This window comes from Suillus subalutaceus (assembly GCF_016647625.1).
Source record: "Suillus subalutaceus strain FC151 chromosome Unknown DFJ58scaffold_42, whole genome shotgun sequence".
Classification (NCBI taxonomy): domain Eukaryota; kingdom Fungi; phylum Basidiomycota; class Agaricomycetes; order Boletales; family Suillaceae; genus Suillus; species Suillus subalutaceus.
The window spans coordinates 42,855-59,476 of record NW_024540291.1 but is presented as its reverse complement, the minus strand read 5'-3'; the positions used below and the strand labels follow the sequence as shown (position 1 = coordinate 59,476).

Sequence of the window (16,622 nt, the reverse complement as noted above, 5' to 3'; positions counted from 1 at the left end):
ATGGACGTACAGAGGTTCATTCAAGTCTTCGGCGGCATGATTTTACACAGCACACCACATCTGTATATATCAGCACTCTCATTCTCGCCTGCCAACTCTCCGCTATCTAGAAAGTTTTCTGCACGGTTTCCGAATACTCTTCGTGTGGCATTTGGACGTGATATAAACTGGCCGGCTATTCAGACTGTGCTCAGGGGGCACACTGAATCAGTTCGCTCGGTATCGTTCTCGCCGGACGGCACTCGCATCGTCACTGGTTCAAGAGATAAGACTGTTCGGCTGTGGGATGCAGGGACAGGGGAGCCAGTCGGTGAGCCCTTGCGGGGGCACACTGATTCAGTTAACTCGGTCTCGTTCTCGCCGGACGGCACTCGCATCGTCACTGGTTCGGAGGATAAGACTGTTCGGCTGTGGGATGCAGGGACGAGGGAGCCAGTTGGTGAGCCCTTGCGGGGGCACACTGAATCAGTTCGCTCGGTCTCGTTCTCGCCGGACGGCACTCGCATCGTCACTGGTTCAAGGGATAAGACTGTTCGACTGTGGGATGCAGGGACGGGGGAGCCAGTCGGTGAGCCCTTTCGGGGGCACACTGATTCAGTTTGTCGGTCTCGTTCTCGTCGGACAGCACTCGCATCGTCACTGGTTCTTCGGACAACACTGTTCGGCTGTGGGATGCAGGGACGAGGGAGCCAGTTGGTGAGCCCTTACGGGGGCACACTTATCAGTTCGGCTCAGGTCTCGTTCTCGCCGGACGGCACTCGCATCGCCACTGGTTCTTCGGACAACACTGTTCGGCTGTGGGATGCAGGGACGGGGGAGCCAGTTGGTGAGCCCTTGCGGGGGCACACTTCTTCAGTTAACTCGGTCTCGTTCTCGCCGGACGGCACTCGTATCGTCACCGGTTCTTGGGATAACACTGTTCGGCTGTGGGATGTAGGGACGGGGGAGTCAGTCAGTGAACCCTTGCGGGGGCACACTTCTTCAGTTAACTCGGTCTCGTTCTCGCCAGACGGCACTCGCATCGTCACTGGTTCTTCGGACAACACTGTTCAGCTGTGGGATGCAGGGACGGGGGAGCCAGTCGGTGAGCCCTTGCGGGGGCACACTGATTCAGTTAACTCGGTCTCGTTCTCGCCGGACGGCACTCGCATCGTCACTGGTTCGGAGGATAAGACTGTTCGGCTGTGGGATGCAGGGACGAGGGAGCCAGTTGGTGAGCCCTTACGGGGGCACACTTCTTCAGTTTGGTCAGTCTCGTTCTCGCCGGACGGCACTCGCATCGCCACTGGTTCTTCGGACAACACTGTTCGGCTGTGGGATGCAGGGATGGGGGAGCCAGTCGGTGAGCCCATGCGGGGGCACACTGGTTCAGTTTACTCGGTCTCGTTCTCGCCGGACGGCACTCGCATCGTCACTGGTTCGGAGGATAAGACTGTTCGGCTGTGGGATGTAGGGACGGGGGAGCCAGTCGGTGAGCCCTTGCGGGGGCACACTTCTTCAGTTTGGTCCATCTCGTTCTCGCCGGACGGCACTCGTATCGTCACTGGTTCAAGAGATAACATTGTTCGGCTGTGGTATCCAGTGATGGGGCAGCCATCGCAACAGTGCGCTGAGTTAGATCATCCATCATTCTCAGATGAACATCGCACGATAGAGGCCACCACTACCATGACATTGAACACTCTGAACAATCACTTCATTTGCTTCTCGTCCAACTCTATCCACGCGCTCTGCGACACTTCTGAGTTAATGGAGGGAGCATCCCATGACGACCGCAGTTCGACCCCATTTGTCCTGGATAGCGGCAGTGGATGGGTGATGGGACCCGAACGTCGGCTGTTATTTTGGGTACCACCCGCTTCTCGACAGTCATTGTGGAGCCCCGGGACTGCATTAATGATACCCAGAGGTCCTGACCTTGATTTGAGCTGCATGGCACATGGACAACACTGGCAAAAGTGCCGAGAGGAGTGAGTCTCTTCGAAGCCCTTTCTGTTCCTCGCGCTTACTAAAATCAACACTTGCAGACCTTAGTACCAACGATTATCGCAGCAATGCATCCATTATGAATATTTCAGATACAATTTACATGTGACCGAGTGTACAGTAGATCATACTTCGTATTCTATTCTATACCCAGCGTCTAACCTGAGTTTAAGGTCGTCCATGTGAACGACTGTGTAGTAGTACTTATGATGTTCTTGCTAGTTCGTGAGAGCACGTAACAACAAACCAGGCATGTCGATTCCATCAGAGATGCAGTTGCGCATGCGCCGTGGATTGTGTTGAAGTGATGCATAGCATCGGTGTTTCCTCATAGCGGACTGAGCGTTGTTGCGATCATCTGTGCGCGTGGTCGTTCAAGTGGGGTAATACGACATCGAATATGCCGGACGGTGTGTCACTGCAATTTGGGGGTAAAGATTGAATATTGAAGCCGCTTTATTCTGCGAAGTGGGGGGCTGTTATATTCTTGTACATTAATGTTCACGCCCTCCCACTCACTTCCTGAACCATTCTGAGCATCCCTGTCAGACAGTCAGACTACGATGGGAAAAACATTCCATCGGCCGTTTCCCCCAGTATGTGTGATCCGTTTTATGCTTAATCATGTCGACTCATTTCATACCCACAGGCGCAGTCCGATGCGAGGAAGCCATTACGGCTTCACAACATCTACGCAGAATCCACTGGCAAGGCCGCCCGATTAATCGCGATTGCGTTGGCGACCGTTGGACTAGTGGTTCCAAGGGCAGCCACCGCACACCAAAGAGTCCCTCGGCCGATTCCGCAGCTTAGTCAGCATAGAAGTCAGAGTCGGCGCAAGGAGTAATGTAGCACAATCATCATCCTGCGGGGTTTCTGCTTTGTCTTAGCGAAGGCTCTCCCATCCTGCTCCACCGTGTATAACAGTTGCATCCAGGTTGGGGATTACACCCCGGTTGTGGGTTCCTGGGATGAAAGTGATTACAGCGTCCTGAAGTCGATTGCAATGGGGATTAACATGGGGAGTTTTGACATCGAAACCCTGAAGTGGCCCGGGAACTTGAAGGCTGCGGGTACGTTTGAAGATGGGACGAACCGCATGCAGTGGTTTGTCATACCGGCACTGGCAGCCTACATGAAAGCAAGCAGGGTCGCAGCACCGCATGTCTGGGCTCGGTATGTCCATGACGTGCTGGCGCAGTTGGACAATGACCTTGCATATTTGACTGACTTTTTAGGTGCTGACAACAAAGCGCATCCAATGTTCACTTTCTTGAATCTAGTACCTGTTTCCCGTCATACTCTACTCTGATACGTTGTTTCTAATACATTTTTTTATTTTCAAAGCTTCAAATGTAATCCCCACCGTGATATCTGTGATGGTTATCTATGTATAGTCTACTATGATAGTTTTATGTATGTGTGGTGGTTGGTGGTGTTCAACTTGCTCCTATGCTGGTCCGTTGGGCACATGTCTGGCCCACCGTTGGCTTAATGGTGCCCACTGCCTAATATCTGCTTCGGATCATCAATCGGTTGACTTTACGGGTGGTTTGAAAGGTGCCAATACCAGCATTTATGTATTGAGATTTCGAACGCGCCAGGGGCCGACGCCAAAACTTTCATTGTGCGGGGGACGAGGTATAATGCGATGTCTTTACATAGTACAAAAGCGACGACCATGACTGCATCTGAAAATACAGTTTCTAAGTATTGGTGATAAAAGTACAGTGGGAGTCCTGATCCTGCATAAAGTACAGCTGTGAAGGATGATGAGAACGAACTGGAAATGCCAAAGCTGGAGTGTGCATGCTGCGCTAGCGTTCAAACTGTTAAATTTACCTCTGAACGGTCCGTATCGCGTAGTCTTCAATATCGCATCTACCGTCTCCTGATCTTCAGGTTGCACCAACCTCATTAAGCCCGATTTGACTTTGCCTCTCCGAATGTCGCTACCTATACCGAAGAACTTCGCCCACAGGAGCAAGCTGAAGATCCATATCTTGGAGTACATGACCCACATCAATGCGAAGAAGACAAGTGCAAGCCGTACCAGCGGAGCGAGGGGCGGCAGAACTGAAATCATCAAGTCCTAATATTGACGATCAGGGTGAGATCCAAAGGCATATTGTCAACAATAGACGAACCATGGGGTGCAAGAATTCTTCTTGGAAGTATATATAGAATGCATTGTCTTGCTCCTGGAGCTCGATACGGACAGTATAGCTGACGGATGCGCGATTCGCGTTCATATCAACATCACGACGGGACACCAATAGCACGCATATACTCACCGAGAAGGGGCAGACTTGAATGGACTGATTCGAACGTGAAAGTGCTGAGTTACCTCAGCGAAGAAAACATGGTGATTCTCATCATAAACTAGACGCGCATATAGTCAGTTTTGAACAACGAAATAAGATTATTGGATAAACTAACACACTGAATTCACATTGCTGGTAGTGTCTGGGCTGATGATGCGGCACAACTCGTACAAGCCCAGGATTTTCTGCCTTGAGTTTGCTCCGTGCTCTACGATCCAGAGAGGGTGGTGCAAAGAGGCATCGTGGGTGTATAATTGCTTTACAGCTGCACGCAAATCAGCAGGGTTTCGGCAGGTAGCCAGAGCTTTCAGCACTAATGGAAGATCGCGCTGTGGGTTCTGCATTGTATAGTACTAAAGTTCAGTGCAGCGGTTCGTAGGTGAGAGAAGGAGAAAGAGAGAGAGAAATTACATACTGCTTATACAAATGAAGGAAACTGTTAAGACGCGGTGGTGATGACATCATAAACAAATACCAAAGTTGGGCGTGACGGGAACCTTATCTGATATTGAAGACATAAATTTCAGCCGCTACCATCGATATCTACGATGAATAACGTTAGGCCACATGAGCTTTGAGTTGACATTATGTAATGTGCTCCCAGATAACAAACTTATTTTAGGAAATTGTGGCCCTCCTTGCTCTTATCAGGCTAGGCTAGGCTGGTCCGTTTGGCACATGTCTGGCCCACCGCTGGCTTAATGGTGCCCACTGCCTAATATCTGTTTCGGATTATCAATCGGTTGACTTTACGGGTGGTTTGAGAGGTGCCAATACCAGCCTTGGGGATTTATGTCGAGGTCTTGAGATTACGAACACGCCAGGGGCCGACACCAAACTTTCATTGTGCGGGAGACAGGGTATAATGCAACGTCTTAACATAGTACAAAAGCGACAACCATGACTGCGTCTGAAAATACAGTTTCTAAGTATTGGTGATAAAAGTACAGTGGCGAGTCTCGATCCTGCATAAAGTACAGCTGGGAATGATAATGAAAACGATAAACTAGAGATGCCAAAGCTGGAGTGTGCATGCTGCGCTAGCGTTCAACTGTTCGCGTTACCTCCGGACGGTCCGTATTGCGTAGTCTTCAATATCGCATATACTGTCTCCTGGTCTTCAGGTTGCACCAACCTCGTTAAGCCCGATTTCACTTTGCCTCTCTGAATGTCGCTACCTATACCGAAAAGTTTCGCCCACAGGAGCAAGCTGAAGACCCACATCTTGGAGCACATGACCCCCATCAATGCGAAGAAGACAAGTGCAAGCCGGACCAGCGGAGTAAGAGGTGGCAGAACTGAGTTCATCAAGTCCTAATATTGACAATCAGGGCGAAATCCAAAGGCATATTATCAACAATGGACGAGCCATGGGGTGCAATAATTCTTCTTGGGAATAGATATAGAATAACTTGTCTCGCTCCTGGAGCTTAATACGGATAATGTGGCTGACGGGTGCGTGATTCGCGTTGATATCAACATCACGACGGGACACCAATAGAGCACATACGCTCACCGAGAACGGGCCTCCTTGAAGGGACTGACTCGAACGTGAAAGGTCCGAGTTATGTCGGCGACAAGGACATGGTGATTCCCATCATAAACTAGACGCGCATATAGTAAGTTTTGAACGACAAAATAAGATTATTGAGTAAACTAACACACTGCATTCGCACGGCTGGCAGTGAATGGGCTGATGATACGGCACCACTCGTACATGCCCATGATTTTCTGGCTTGAGTTTTCTCCGTGCTCTACGATCCCGAAAGGGTGGTGCAAAGAGGCGTCGTTGGTATAGAAATTCTTCACAACTGCACGCAACTCAGCAGGGCTCCGGAAGATAGCCAAAGCTGACAGCACGAGTGGAAGTTCTAATTGTGGTTTCTGCATTGTATAGTACTAAAGTTGAGTGCAGCGGTTCGGAGGAGAGAAAGAGAAAGAAATTATATACCGCTACAAACGAAGGAAATCGTTAAGACGCGGTGGTGATGACATCATAAACAAGTACCGAAGTTGGCAATAAACGTTACCTGAATATTTTCACGTAAGCTTCGACGTCGACGTTTGCCCGTGCCATCGTCATAGAATACTACTACCAATGGGTCAGCTCTTTGCAATCTTGCAGGGACCAAAGAATACGTGGTCGCTTCCCCCTGAACTTTGGCAGCATTGCTGGAGTTTCCTGGCGGTTGATGATCTCCTTGCCGTGTCATCCACTTGTCTGTCGTTTCGTTTTACCTGCAAAGACCTGTTGTTCAAGAACATCACCACTACTATCCCATACAAGCGCACTATCCGGCACATATTCCAGCCTCGAAATGAAGATGTTACACGAATCGCACGAGCGCGCCGACTTCTTCTTCGTCTTCACGCGCTTCAAAGTGACAGTGACGCTCGGGAGGTACTCGGGCTGGTGGAGACATGGAGCATCAGGACCTTTGGATCGCCCGCTCCGTTAGAAGAAACAGAGATCATGCAATATGACAAAGCTGGCTTCCCCTTCGTACAACCATCCATCTCGATTTTCCTCATTTTACCATCATGCAGAAACCTTCGCGTATTGAACATTTCAGATATTCACATTGAGGAAGAGCGCTGGTCTGCGCTGGTGAAAATACCTCAGCTGGAATGCCTCAACATGGAACGATGCAATCTGTCATCCACTGCCAAGGCTATGAAGCTCAAAGTCGTATTAATCACCTATGAGGCACATCGTGACCCACCACCCGTACCACCTCCAACCAGACAGCTGATTTCCTCGCTCTTCAACCTTCGACATCTAGAAAGACTCACACTACTCGACCTCACCTTCTCGAACTCTTTTCTCCTTGGACTCGTTCGGTTGGGGCAGTTCGAGAACCTGAAGCATCTTTCTGTGGTGGTACCGGAAACTCACATGGACACGCTGTTTACCTTCTTGAGCAAAACACCTTCGCTCGCATCGCTCACTATTTCGAATTTCTCAACCATGGCCAAGCCTAGCAAGCCCGTTATACAATCTGTTGTTCCCAACCTCGTGGCCTACGACGGGTTTCCGACTCTTATCCCCATTTTACTTCCTGGGCGGCCCGTCAATGTTATTTGTTTGAGGATGAATCACAGGACCGATCCTCGCGCCAGTCTTGGCAATCCCTTTGGCGTCTACGACAACAATGTTGTTTGCAAAGCATTGAATGACTGTTCTGCGTCTACTCGCATGGTACACGATCTCATGCTCTCTCCCTTTCATCCTACTCCCGACAGCATGCAGGACATCGTGCGCATCCACCCAGATCTTCGCCATCTGCAGCTTGATATCCTCCGCACGCCAAACATCAATATGGGTGTTGACGAAGTGAGTTTACGCCCTCTGCGTGATATATTTTCCGACTGCTCATGACAAACAAGGAGGGACCCATGTCACTTATCATGGACATGCTTGCTAATGTCGTGGAAGCGCAAGATAGCGATAACTTCTCACACTATCCACTGTTCTTGATATCGGTGAGGGGTGTTGACTATCGACGAGATATGCACAATTCTGATGAAGGTTTTCGAATCAGGGTTTCTTGAATTGGATCGCTAACGGTCATCTCCCACTTCCGGCAAACCTCGAGACGCTGCATCTCCATTATTACCAAAAATCGGTGACAGTTTGCGGCGATGCCACAAAGCAACGACTCCTCATGCCAAAGATCTCCGCAGCTTATCCTGCGCTGCATGAAATTGAGATGGGCACCACGCGCTGGTGGAGAGAGGGTGATTGTTGGTCCCATGAGGTACTCGCACGCACTCAGCTATGAGGTGTAGGGTTATAGGCCGTCTTTAGTTGTGAACCACGTGGCTTTGTTACTTGTAATAGGCTTTTGCCTGTGTAGGTTGTGTGTATCAGAAGCATGATTATAGTTGGATATTAAGTCGCTCTTCTTTGGGTGAATGAAATTTACAAATCAAATGCGGTTCAACTGCGTTTTCCGAGTCATTCAGAAGTGATTCGAATCCAGATCACTGCGCAAGTGTATGGGCGCAAACGTTCTTTTATCAATCGTACATCGTGTCTTTCTAGGTATCCAAATCAGAAGGGAACAATGCAAGGCCTCATTGTTCGCTTTCACATGTCATACTAGCCTAGAATCTAAATTGTTGCACAGCCACAAATGATGACTTGTACTTGGCTCGCACAGCAACTTCACAAGCGCTACCCACGAGTCACGACCTACTACTGCCCACAACTATAAGTAACTGATTTTTGGTTTAATTCTCTTCCAATACTACCACGAACATATCTATATTACTAAACCATGAGCAACCCTTCACGAGGCAGAGGCGGTAATCGCGGTGGTCCCCCAGGTGGCGCTCGAGGGGGTGGTGGCGGGTTTGGTGGAGGAAGAGGTTCTGCCGGTACGAGGGGCGGGTATGGCGGTGGTCCCAGAGGGGGAGGCCCAGGAGAGCTCATCTTCCGGGGCCCTACGTCTGTAGACCAACGTCTGGCAACCTTGGATCAATTGGTCTCTTCCTTTAAAAAACTCGCCGTCAACCCTAAACGCCCTCACCGGCCTGGCTATGGTGTCCTCGGCCGCCCAATTACGTTGCGAGCCAATTTCTTTCCCATAAAGCTTCCTAAAGGACCTATCTACGACTACCATGTCGAGATTCAGCCGTCCACGGACATCAAGCGTATTCGTGCGCGCCTTTTCTGGCTACTGGAACGGAGCAATCAACAAGGATGGAAAGAGCTTGTACCGTTCATTGCACATGACAATAGCGAGAGGCTTGTAGCTTCCAAGAAGCTGCCTCAGCCCCTTGACGTGCAAGTCCAATATTACGAGGAAGGAGAAGCTGGTCCCAATGCCAAATCCAAGACGTATACTTTCACAATCACCCACACGGGTAACTTGGATATTGCGCAGCTCACGAAGTAAGTTTTGGAAAGTTACCTTCTTTGTTCTCACATCAATTCATGGTGGCCAGGTATCTCAGCGGCAATATTGAGTCGCGGGACTACGACGTCCAGCCACTGATAGGTGCTGTGAATCTCGTACTTCAAACGCATGCAGCGCGTACCGGCGTTCGTGTAGGCAAGAATCGCTATTTCTTCCCCTCACAAGAGCGCTTTGAGCTAGCGCTTGGCGTGGAGGCCTGGAAAGGCTTCTTCACGTCTGCCAGACCTGTGTATAAGGAACTCATGGTGAACGTCGGTGTCTGTATGACTGCCTTCTACAAGCCAGGCAACCTTGCCGACGCCATCATTGAGTTCAACCGGTCATCCAATGGCGCCATGCTTCAACGCTTTACGCAGAAGCTCAAGGTGACCACGAGTCATCTGGGGTACAAGAAAAAGAAACCGATTAAGAAGATCATGTCTACGACTGCGAGGCAGACGACTTTTCAATGCGAAGAGTACAATGGCAAGATATCTGTTGAAGAGTATTTCAAGAGAAGTCCGTTTCCTTAATCTCATACTTCATTTAGTCGCTAATTCTTCAGCAGAGTACCCGCACATCAAGCTGAAACACGCACACGACGTTCCAGTCATTGATATCTCCGGCCCGAATTCCAAATTCTCCATATTCGTACCAGCCGAACTATGTGAAATCGAACCTGGGCAACCGTTCAGAGGGCGTCTCAATGAGAAAGAAACTTCGAACATGATTCGGTTCGCTTGTAACCCGCCCCGAGTCAACGCAGATGCCATCGTTGACCGCGGCCTTCCTACTCTTGGATTTACGCCTCAGACGCTGGGTAGTCCTATGAGCAGCTTCGGCATGGCGGTGGACAACAACATGGCGGTCATCCCTGCACGTGAACTTACCCCGCCTCGCCTCAGCTACAAAGCAGGGAAGCCTCCCAGCGTCAACAACGGCAGTTGGAACATTCTTGACGTTAAATTCCACCTTGGCGGAACCATCAAGAGCTGGTGGGTGCTTGTCATTAAAGACGGACAAACCGTGTTCAACGGGCCCACCGACCCGGCTTTGGAAGGGATCTGGAAGGGCTTTGGTGAGAAATGCCGGAATAGTGGCATGTCACTGGGGTCACCGCCCTCTTTGATAAACCAAGAACTCATCCCTCCCGCCCGTGACCCATCAAGGCAGCAGGCGCTGGACCTGATTCGTCAGAATATCAAGCGACAAATTTCCCAGAAAGGAAAACCGACATTCATACTCGTTATCCTATCTCGCCGGGACAACTACATTTACCCAGGAATAAAGCGAATTTGTGACGTCGAGTTGGGCGTCCACACCCTCCATATGCTTACGGATAAGGTGCTGCGGGACCGCAATAAACAAGATCAATACTTCTCAAATGTCGCTCTCAAGTTGAATACAAAACTTGGAGGTATCAATCATATGCTGGATGCGGAGAGCATGAAATGGTGGACAAAGGCCAAGACGATGGTTGTGGGCATGGACGTCACGCACCCTGGCCCTGGTAGTGTTGAAGGCACACCGTCAATTGCTGCTGTTGTCGCGAGCGCAGATAGCTCTTTTGTTCAATTCCCAGCAAGTCTCAGGTGTCAGGAGACCAAGAAAGAGGTAAGTGACATTGTAATGTTGCCGCCCTAACACTCACTCCTTGTTTGTAGATGATTACAGACCTGACTGCGATGATGATAGAACGCCTCATGTTTTACAATCAGAAGAATCGAACCCTGCCAGACCGGGTCTTTGTTTATAGGGATGGTGTCTCTGAAGTGAGATGAGCTTTTCTCTCGATCCTGACGTCCCTGCTAATCTTGAATGGACAGGGCCAATTCGATACTGTGCTGGAGGAAGAGCTTCCTAAGATGTTGGAGGCATTTAAGAGAGTTCCCCAAACGAAGCCGTATCGCCCATCATTGACGATCATCATTTGTGGAAAGCGCCACCATGCCAAGTTCTGGCCGACAGAGTCCCAGTTCGCGGACCGGAACGGTAACACTCGTCCAGGAACCGTCGTTGACAGAGGCGTCACTGCAGTGTACGGCCCTTCTATTTGACCACAAGTTGATTCTTCTAACGCTTTAATCACTGTAGATTTGACTTCGACTTTTACCTTCAAGCTCATGCTGGCTTGCAAGGCCACGTGAAGGCAACGCACTACACAGTGGTGTATGACGAGAACCACCTTGGCGCAGATGAAGTGCAACAGGGTACACACACTGCAAGTTACCTATACGCTCGTGCTACCAAGGCCGTGAGTCTCGTCCCAGCCGCATACTATGCCGATCTGGCTTGTGAAAGAGGGAGATGCTATTTGAACGACTTCTTGAGTGCCGATGACAAGGTATCAAGCTCTGCCGCAACAGGGAAAGGGAAGGGGAAAGGAAAGGTGGACAAGGAGGAAGAGAAGAAGTCTGTGTTTGAGGCGGCGAAGAAAGCATGGGGAGAAGGCGTGCATCCTGACTTGCGCGGGAGCATGTTTTATATCTGATGGAGGCTACTGCGAGTCGTACCGGTACTGTACTTGTGTAAGTCATCGTGTATATGCGGATATTTAAGGTTTGTGTATCTATAGCTTGATCTGTGCGTGTGAACAACGAGATTGTTTGCTGAGTAAGCTACTTATACAAAGTTCGAGTTCCCATTGGCAATTCTCATAACTCCTGAGTCCTTTACCATGAACATTAACACCAATCCCAATCGTACAAACCGAGCTCAGAACCGAGGCACTCGTGGTCGTGGAGGAGCTCAGCGGGGCCCTGGGCAACGGGACCCTGCTGCGGGTCCTGCACGAAGCACCTCTGGACCGCCTGCTAGGCCACAGCAGGTCTCTCAAGGAGGTGAAGCTGACGAATTACTCCACTCTCACGAGCAGGCGCTAGCCAAAATGCGTCGTGAAGTTGGCATTCGGTATGAGCGGCCTATCCGTCCAGGGTTCGGCACCCACGGAGAACCGGTCGCACTGGTTGCCAACTTCTTTGCAGTGAAGATCACAAATTCACTTATTCATACGTATCATGTCAAAGTCGAACCAACCAAGAACGCCAAGGATGTTCAGCGTCGTCTCCTACTGCTGCTCGAGCAGACCAATAACGAGACTTGGCAAAGTGTCAAGTCCTCCGTGGCATTTGACGGGAGAGAGACGTTGGTATCTTCCAAGGAGCTGCCTCAACCCATGCAGCTTACCGTGAGGTTCTTCGAGGAAGAACAGACGCCTGGTCTAAACTCGCCAGAATATACCGTCTCCCTCGAATTGCTCCGCAAATGGGATATTAGCGAACTCGAGAAGTAAGCACTGAGCCAAGAGACGTGATCTGTTGTCTCAATCTTATTATTCAGATACCTCCACTGCGATGTCGACGATGATAATTACGACATTTCCCCGCTCATATCTGCATACAACATTGTTCTTCAGCAACATGCATCGTCGACTGCGGTTCGAGTCGGAAACAGTCGCTACTTCGGGTTCCCGGGTTACAAGGCAAATGAGCTCTCGCCCGGGCTCACGGGCTTGGAGGCATTCAGAGGCTTTTTCTTGTCTGCGAGGCCCGTTTTCGGAGAGCTGATGGTCAATGTTGGTGTATGCATGACACCATTCTACAAGCCTATTGAACGACTGGATTCCGCGTATAAAGAATTTGCGGATCGTTCCAAGGGCGCAACTCTGCAGCGGTTTGCTCAGAATGTCAAAGTGACCACCAAGTATCTCGGTTACACCAAACGTCGCACGTTGTTACGGATCACGTCGTCGTCTGCAGATAAAACGTCATTTATAAAGGATGGCCACAAGATTTCAGTCGCCCAGCATTTCGAGAATGGTATTGTCATTAGTTGCCAGCCTCTGTTCATAAAGCTAATCGTGAGGTACTAGTGCACGGGATAATTCTGGAACGTCCAGATCTCCCTGTCGCTGACCTCGGGACAGAGAGGAGGCCGATTTATGTTCCACTGGAGCTGTGTACGATTGAATCACAGCCATTCAGAGGTCTTCTTGAAGATCGAGAGACCACGGCCATGCTGAATCATGCATGCCAGTCGCCGGCCGCCAACTTCGAAGAGATAATCAACCGAGGATTACCCTCGCTTGCCTTGACTGAACCCAAGGCGAGCCTCCTAGATGAGTTCGGTATATCGATCAACAAGACGATGACCGATGTTCCTGGACGAGAACTTCCTCCGCCTAAAAGTCTACAATACCATTCCGGTCCTTCTCCCCATACAGCCGGCAAAAGGAAGTTGGAACCTCACGAATGTGAAGTTCCACACTGGGGCTTCTGTTGCCAAATGGGCGGTTCTGGTCATTTTTGATGGGCATACTGCTCCCAGTCACGAAGACGTGACCAAAGTGTGGACAGGATTTAGAGAAGGTTGTCAGAAGTCGGGAATGACGTTCGCAGACCAGCCCCCGGCTGTTGCCAAAACGTCCCAATTGCCCCGACAGTCTCAGGACAGGGGTCGGTCGGAGGGTATAAAGGAAATCAAGCGGACAATCCAGAACCTTATAAAGGGAAACCCGGCATTCATACTGGTCCTCCTACCTTTTCGCGACACGAAGCTGTACCCTGGCGTCAAACACATCTGCGATGTCGAGCTCGGGATACATTCTGTCACGATTGTCCTGAACAAGGTCCTGAAAAACAAGGGTCCGCAGCAGTACTATGCCAATGTCGCCCTGAAGCTGAACCAGAAACTCGGGGGCATCAATCATACTCTCGACGCTGAAAGCACACGCTGGCTCACTACGAAGAGCACGATGCTCGTGGGCATGGATGTTACCCACCCTGGACCTGCCAGCAAGGCAGGCACTCCATCCATCGCTGCAGTAATTGCCACTATTGATAAGTCTTTCGTGCAATGCCCTGCGAGTTTGAGGTGTCAGAAATCGAAGCAAGAGGTATACTGCTCTAACTAATTATTTTCTTACCTACGTATAGCTGATTGACGCCTACAGATGATAGACGACCTAACGGAGATGATGCTAGAGCGGCTGAGAGCGTACAAGAAGAAGAGTGGTTCCCTTCCCGAGAGAGTTATCGTCTACAGAGATGGCGTCTCAGAGGTAAGTCAATAATCCTTCCACCTGTTATACTTGAGTACAGTGCTCACTCACAACCTAGGGTCAATTCGACACAGTGCTCGAGCACGGCTCTGAGAAGGACAAGATTCTGGATGCCTTCAAGGCCATCCACAAAGAAACCAAGGATCTTGCTGAGTATCGGCCCCACCTGAGTATCGTCATCTGTGGGAAACGACACCACGCTCGCTTCATGCCGAAAGATGACAAGCACCGGACCCGAAACGGAAACACGCGCTCTGGAACAGTTGTCGATAGACGTATCACCGCCGTGTAAGTCTCAGACCCGTGAAATGGAAGCTAGCTCATATTCTTGTCTCTGCCAGTTTTGATTTCGACTTTTATTTGCAGGCTCATGATGGGATCAAGGGTCAAGCGCGACCTACGCACTACACAGTTATTTACGATGAGAGCGGTCTTAGCGCCAACGACATACAGCAGGGCACGCACACCGCGAGTTACTTATATGCCCGCGCCACCAAGGCGGTGAGCCTTGTACCCCTCGCATATTACGCCGATCTGGCATGCGAGCGGGCACGGTGTTACCTTGATGGATTCCTAAACTCAGAGCAGCCCCCTGCGCCTGGCTCCTCGAGTGGGAAAGGAGAGGGTAGGGGTAAGGGTAAAGGAAAGGCCGTGGCGGCAGACGAAAGGGAGGCGGCCAAGCAACGTGTTTATGACGCTGCTCTTCAAGCATGGGGTAATGGCGTTCATCCCAATTTGAAGGAGACGATGTTTTATATCTGAAGAGATAGCACGAACAATTTGTATATGTACGGGTTCTTGCGTTGTGAACTTGCTTTTTAACATGTTTGATCTTCAGCGAAATAAGCACCGGATGTGAGATTGCATTCCACATATTGTAAGGACGGAGCATTTACGTTGTAAAATCTAATATCTGCAAGGTACCTGCGTCGAGGGGTCTCTTTCTGGATGGGCCACTGAGTAATCCATGAGAGGCGTCTGTTGAACATCGACATGGGTCCTTCAGTCGCGTGCCAAAAATATTGTTGTTTGCAAGGGTCGGGACCTCAAGTCAAATAAGAGCTCCGAGACCTCATGCCTCGGTGCTCCTGTTTGACTCTCACTTGTTCTTTTAGATTAGTAGAACCCGCCGTGACTTACATATTTCGTACCCGACGGTCGTCTCGATGATCAAGCTTCATCTGGCTCGAGAGTCGCTGACATGATCTAATAGGTTGTGCTGAACCGAGTGTCAGCTCGAAGTGGGACACAAACAGGTGGAACTGCTCGGGAGGGATACCTACTTATGTATTTGATCATATCAAATGATTCTTCGAGTAGCTTTCAAAGTAGAAAATTCCTGTACCCTCTTCTAGGGTACAGGTCTGAGGAAAAAAAATTCTGTCGACTCGATCATGACGGCTCCACCCGGCCCGTCAGCTACAACCTCAACAAAAATAAAGGGAGTGGTGGGCGGGTATAAAGAAATACTGTGCTGTACAATATTGCCGGAGTTGAACGTTCAACATGTTCGAGTCCATTTTGTTATCTTCTAGCCTCAAAGTGCGTATTTTAAATTCTGCATCGATAGGTATCTGAGTACCCCACGACGACGCTAGACTTATGGATCTGAATCAACCTCTGGTTCTTTGACAACATGACAGAGTGACGTGAGGCGGGTCCAATGGTCTCGGAAGCCCATTTCCACCACACAGATCCACGCGATTAAGATATTATCCAAAAGGCCGGAAATATGGAGAGTCCAGACAGTCCAATGCAAGAAGGTACATATTTCGGAGTTTGTTCGACACTGACGCAGAACAATCCAAATGCTCACTTAGCAATCACAGCCAACTGTAGGTGCCACTATCGCTGCCGCATCAACCCTACAAAGACCCTATTGTGCAAGTAGTCCTTTCCTCATTCGATCCTTAGGTTTGTACAGTCAGTGATCAAGAACAAGTCCGACTTCTTGGCAATAATGAAAATTCTTTACAAAGGCAACTAAAGGATGCTACCTCAGACAATCTGCAAGAATATTTTGGGGATAATCCATCGCAGCTTAACGTGCGAGCAGAACTGTTTTCATCCCTGTTTTGCGCTCAGTACGTATTCTGATAAAGAGTTTCATTGCTGACATACCCGGACCCCTCATCTGCGTCATAAGACTCACAACCCTTTCTAAGCTGATGGAGCACAACAGTACTGATTCGTCATGGTACCGTCGCTCAAGACGCAACTTTTACTGTCCGCAATTTTTGCGCTCGGGCACGGGAGACCCCCGCATATCCCCCAAACGCATGCGTCGGCGTTGGAGCGGGGCATCCGACCAAACCTAGACTAACATAGCAGAGCAGAGCAGGTGCAAGCCGG

General features: G+C 49.9%; 6 protein-coding genes across 6 annotated transcripts; 4 read left to right on the top strand and 2 right to left on the bottom strand.

Annotated features, from left to right (window-relative positions):
- Positions 1 to 2,549: 2,549 nt before the first annotated feature.
- DFJ58DRAFT_726990 (uncharacterized protein) lies at positions 2,550 to 3,298 on the top strand (the record flags this gene model as incomplete). Its single annotated transcript, XM_041385424.1, has 3 exons — positions 2,550 to 2,582; positions 2,636 to 2,810; positions 2,877 to 3,298. 3 exons carry the CDS (start codon positions 2,550 to 2,552, stop codon positions 3,296 to 3,298), a joined length of 630 nt encoding a protein of 209 aa, XP_041244735.1.
- A 345-nt stretch (positions 3,299 to 3,643) lies between these two features.
- DFJ58DRAFT_659277 (uncharacterized protein) lies at positions 3,644 to 4,654 on the bottom strand (the record flags this gene model as incomplete). The annotated part of the gene is made up of 4 exons (XM_041382078.1): positions 3,644 to 4,078; positions 4,134 to 4,212; positions 4,281 to 4,368; positions 4,426 to 4,654. The coding sequence occupies 4 exons, from the start codon at positions 4,652 to 4,654 to the stop codon at positions 3,644 to 3,646; spliced, it is 831 nt and encodes a 276-aa protein (XP_041244734.1).
- Positions 4,655 to 5,173: 519 nt separating this feature from the next.
- Positions 5,174 to 6,301, bottom strand: DFJ58DRAFT_783762 (uncharacterized protein). The gene is made up of 4 exons (XM_041389919.1): positions 5,972 to 6,301; positions 5,827 to 5,914; positions 5,680 to 5,758; positions 5,174 to 5,624 (listed from the first exon to the last, which is right to left on the bottom strand). Exons 1-4 carry the CDS (start codon positions 6,198 to 6,200, stop codon positions 5,358 to 5,360), a joined length of 663 nt encoding a protein of 220 aa, XP_041244733.1. The 5' UTR covers positions 6,201 to 6,301; the 3' UTR covers positions 5,174 to 5,357.
- A 46-nt stretch (positions 6,302 to 6,347) lies between these two features.
- On the top strand, positions 6,348 to 8,200 carry DFJ58DRAFT_783760 (uncharacterized protein). The gene is made up of 3 exons (XM_041389918.1): positions 6,348 to 7,644; positions 7,698 to 7,793; positions 7,853 to 8,200. The coding sequence occupies exons 1-3, from the start codon at positions 6,409 to 6,411 to the stop codon at positions 8,090 to 8,092; spliced, it is 1,572 nt and encodes a 523-aa protein (XP_041244732.1). The 5' UTR covers positions 6,348 to 6,408; the 3' UTR covers positions 8,093 to 8,200.
- A 259-nt stretch (positions 8,201 to 8,459) lies between these two features.
- On the top strand, positions 8,460 to 11,785 carry DFJ58DRAFT_332741 (Piwi domain-containing protein). Its single transcript, XM_041379904.1, has 6 exons — positions 8,460 to 9,207; positions 9,261 to 9,730; positions 9,780 to 10,825; positions 10,876 to 10,983; positions 11,038 to 11,249; positions 11,306 to 11,785. The coding sequence occupies exons 1-6, from the start codon at positions 8,591 to 8,593 to the stop codon at positions 11,700 to 11,702; spliced, it is 2,850 nt and encodes a 949-aa protein (XP_041244731.1). The 5' UTR covers positions 8,460 to 8,590; the 3' UTR covers positions 11,703 to 11,785.
- Positions 11,786 to 11,858: 73 nt separating this feature from the next.
- On the top strand, positions 11,859 to 15,098 carry DFJ58DRAFT_783756 (ribonuclease H-like domain-containing protein). The gene is made up of 7 exons (XM_041389917.1): positions 11,859 to 12,499; positions 12,551 to 13,029; positions 13,083 to 13,415; positions 13,444 to 14,105; positions 14,163 to 14,270; positions 14,329 to 14,558; positions 14,612 to 15,098. Exons 1-7 carry the CDS (start codon positions 11,889 to 11,891, stop codon positions 15,030 to 15,032), a joined length of 2,844 nt encoding a protein of 947 aa, XP_041244730.1. The 5' UTR covers positions 11,859 to 11,888; the 3' UTR covers positions 15,033 to 15,098.
- The last annotated feature ends 1,524 nt before the right edge of the window (positions 15,099 to 16,622 follow it).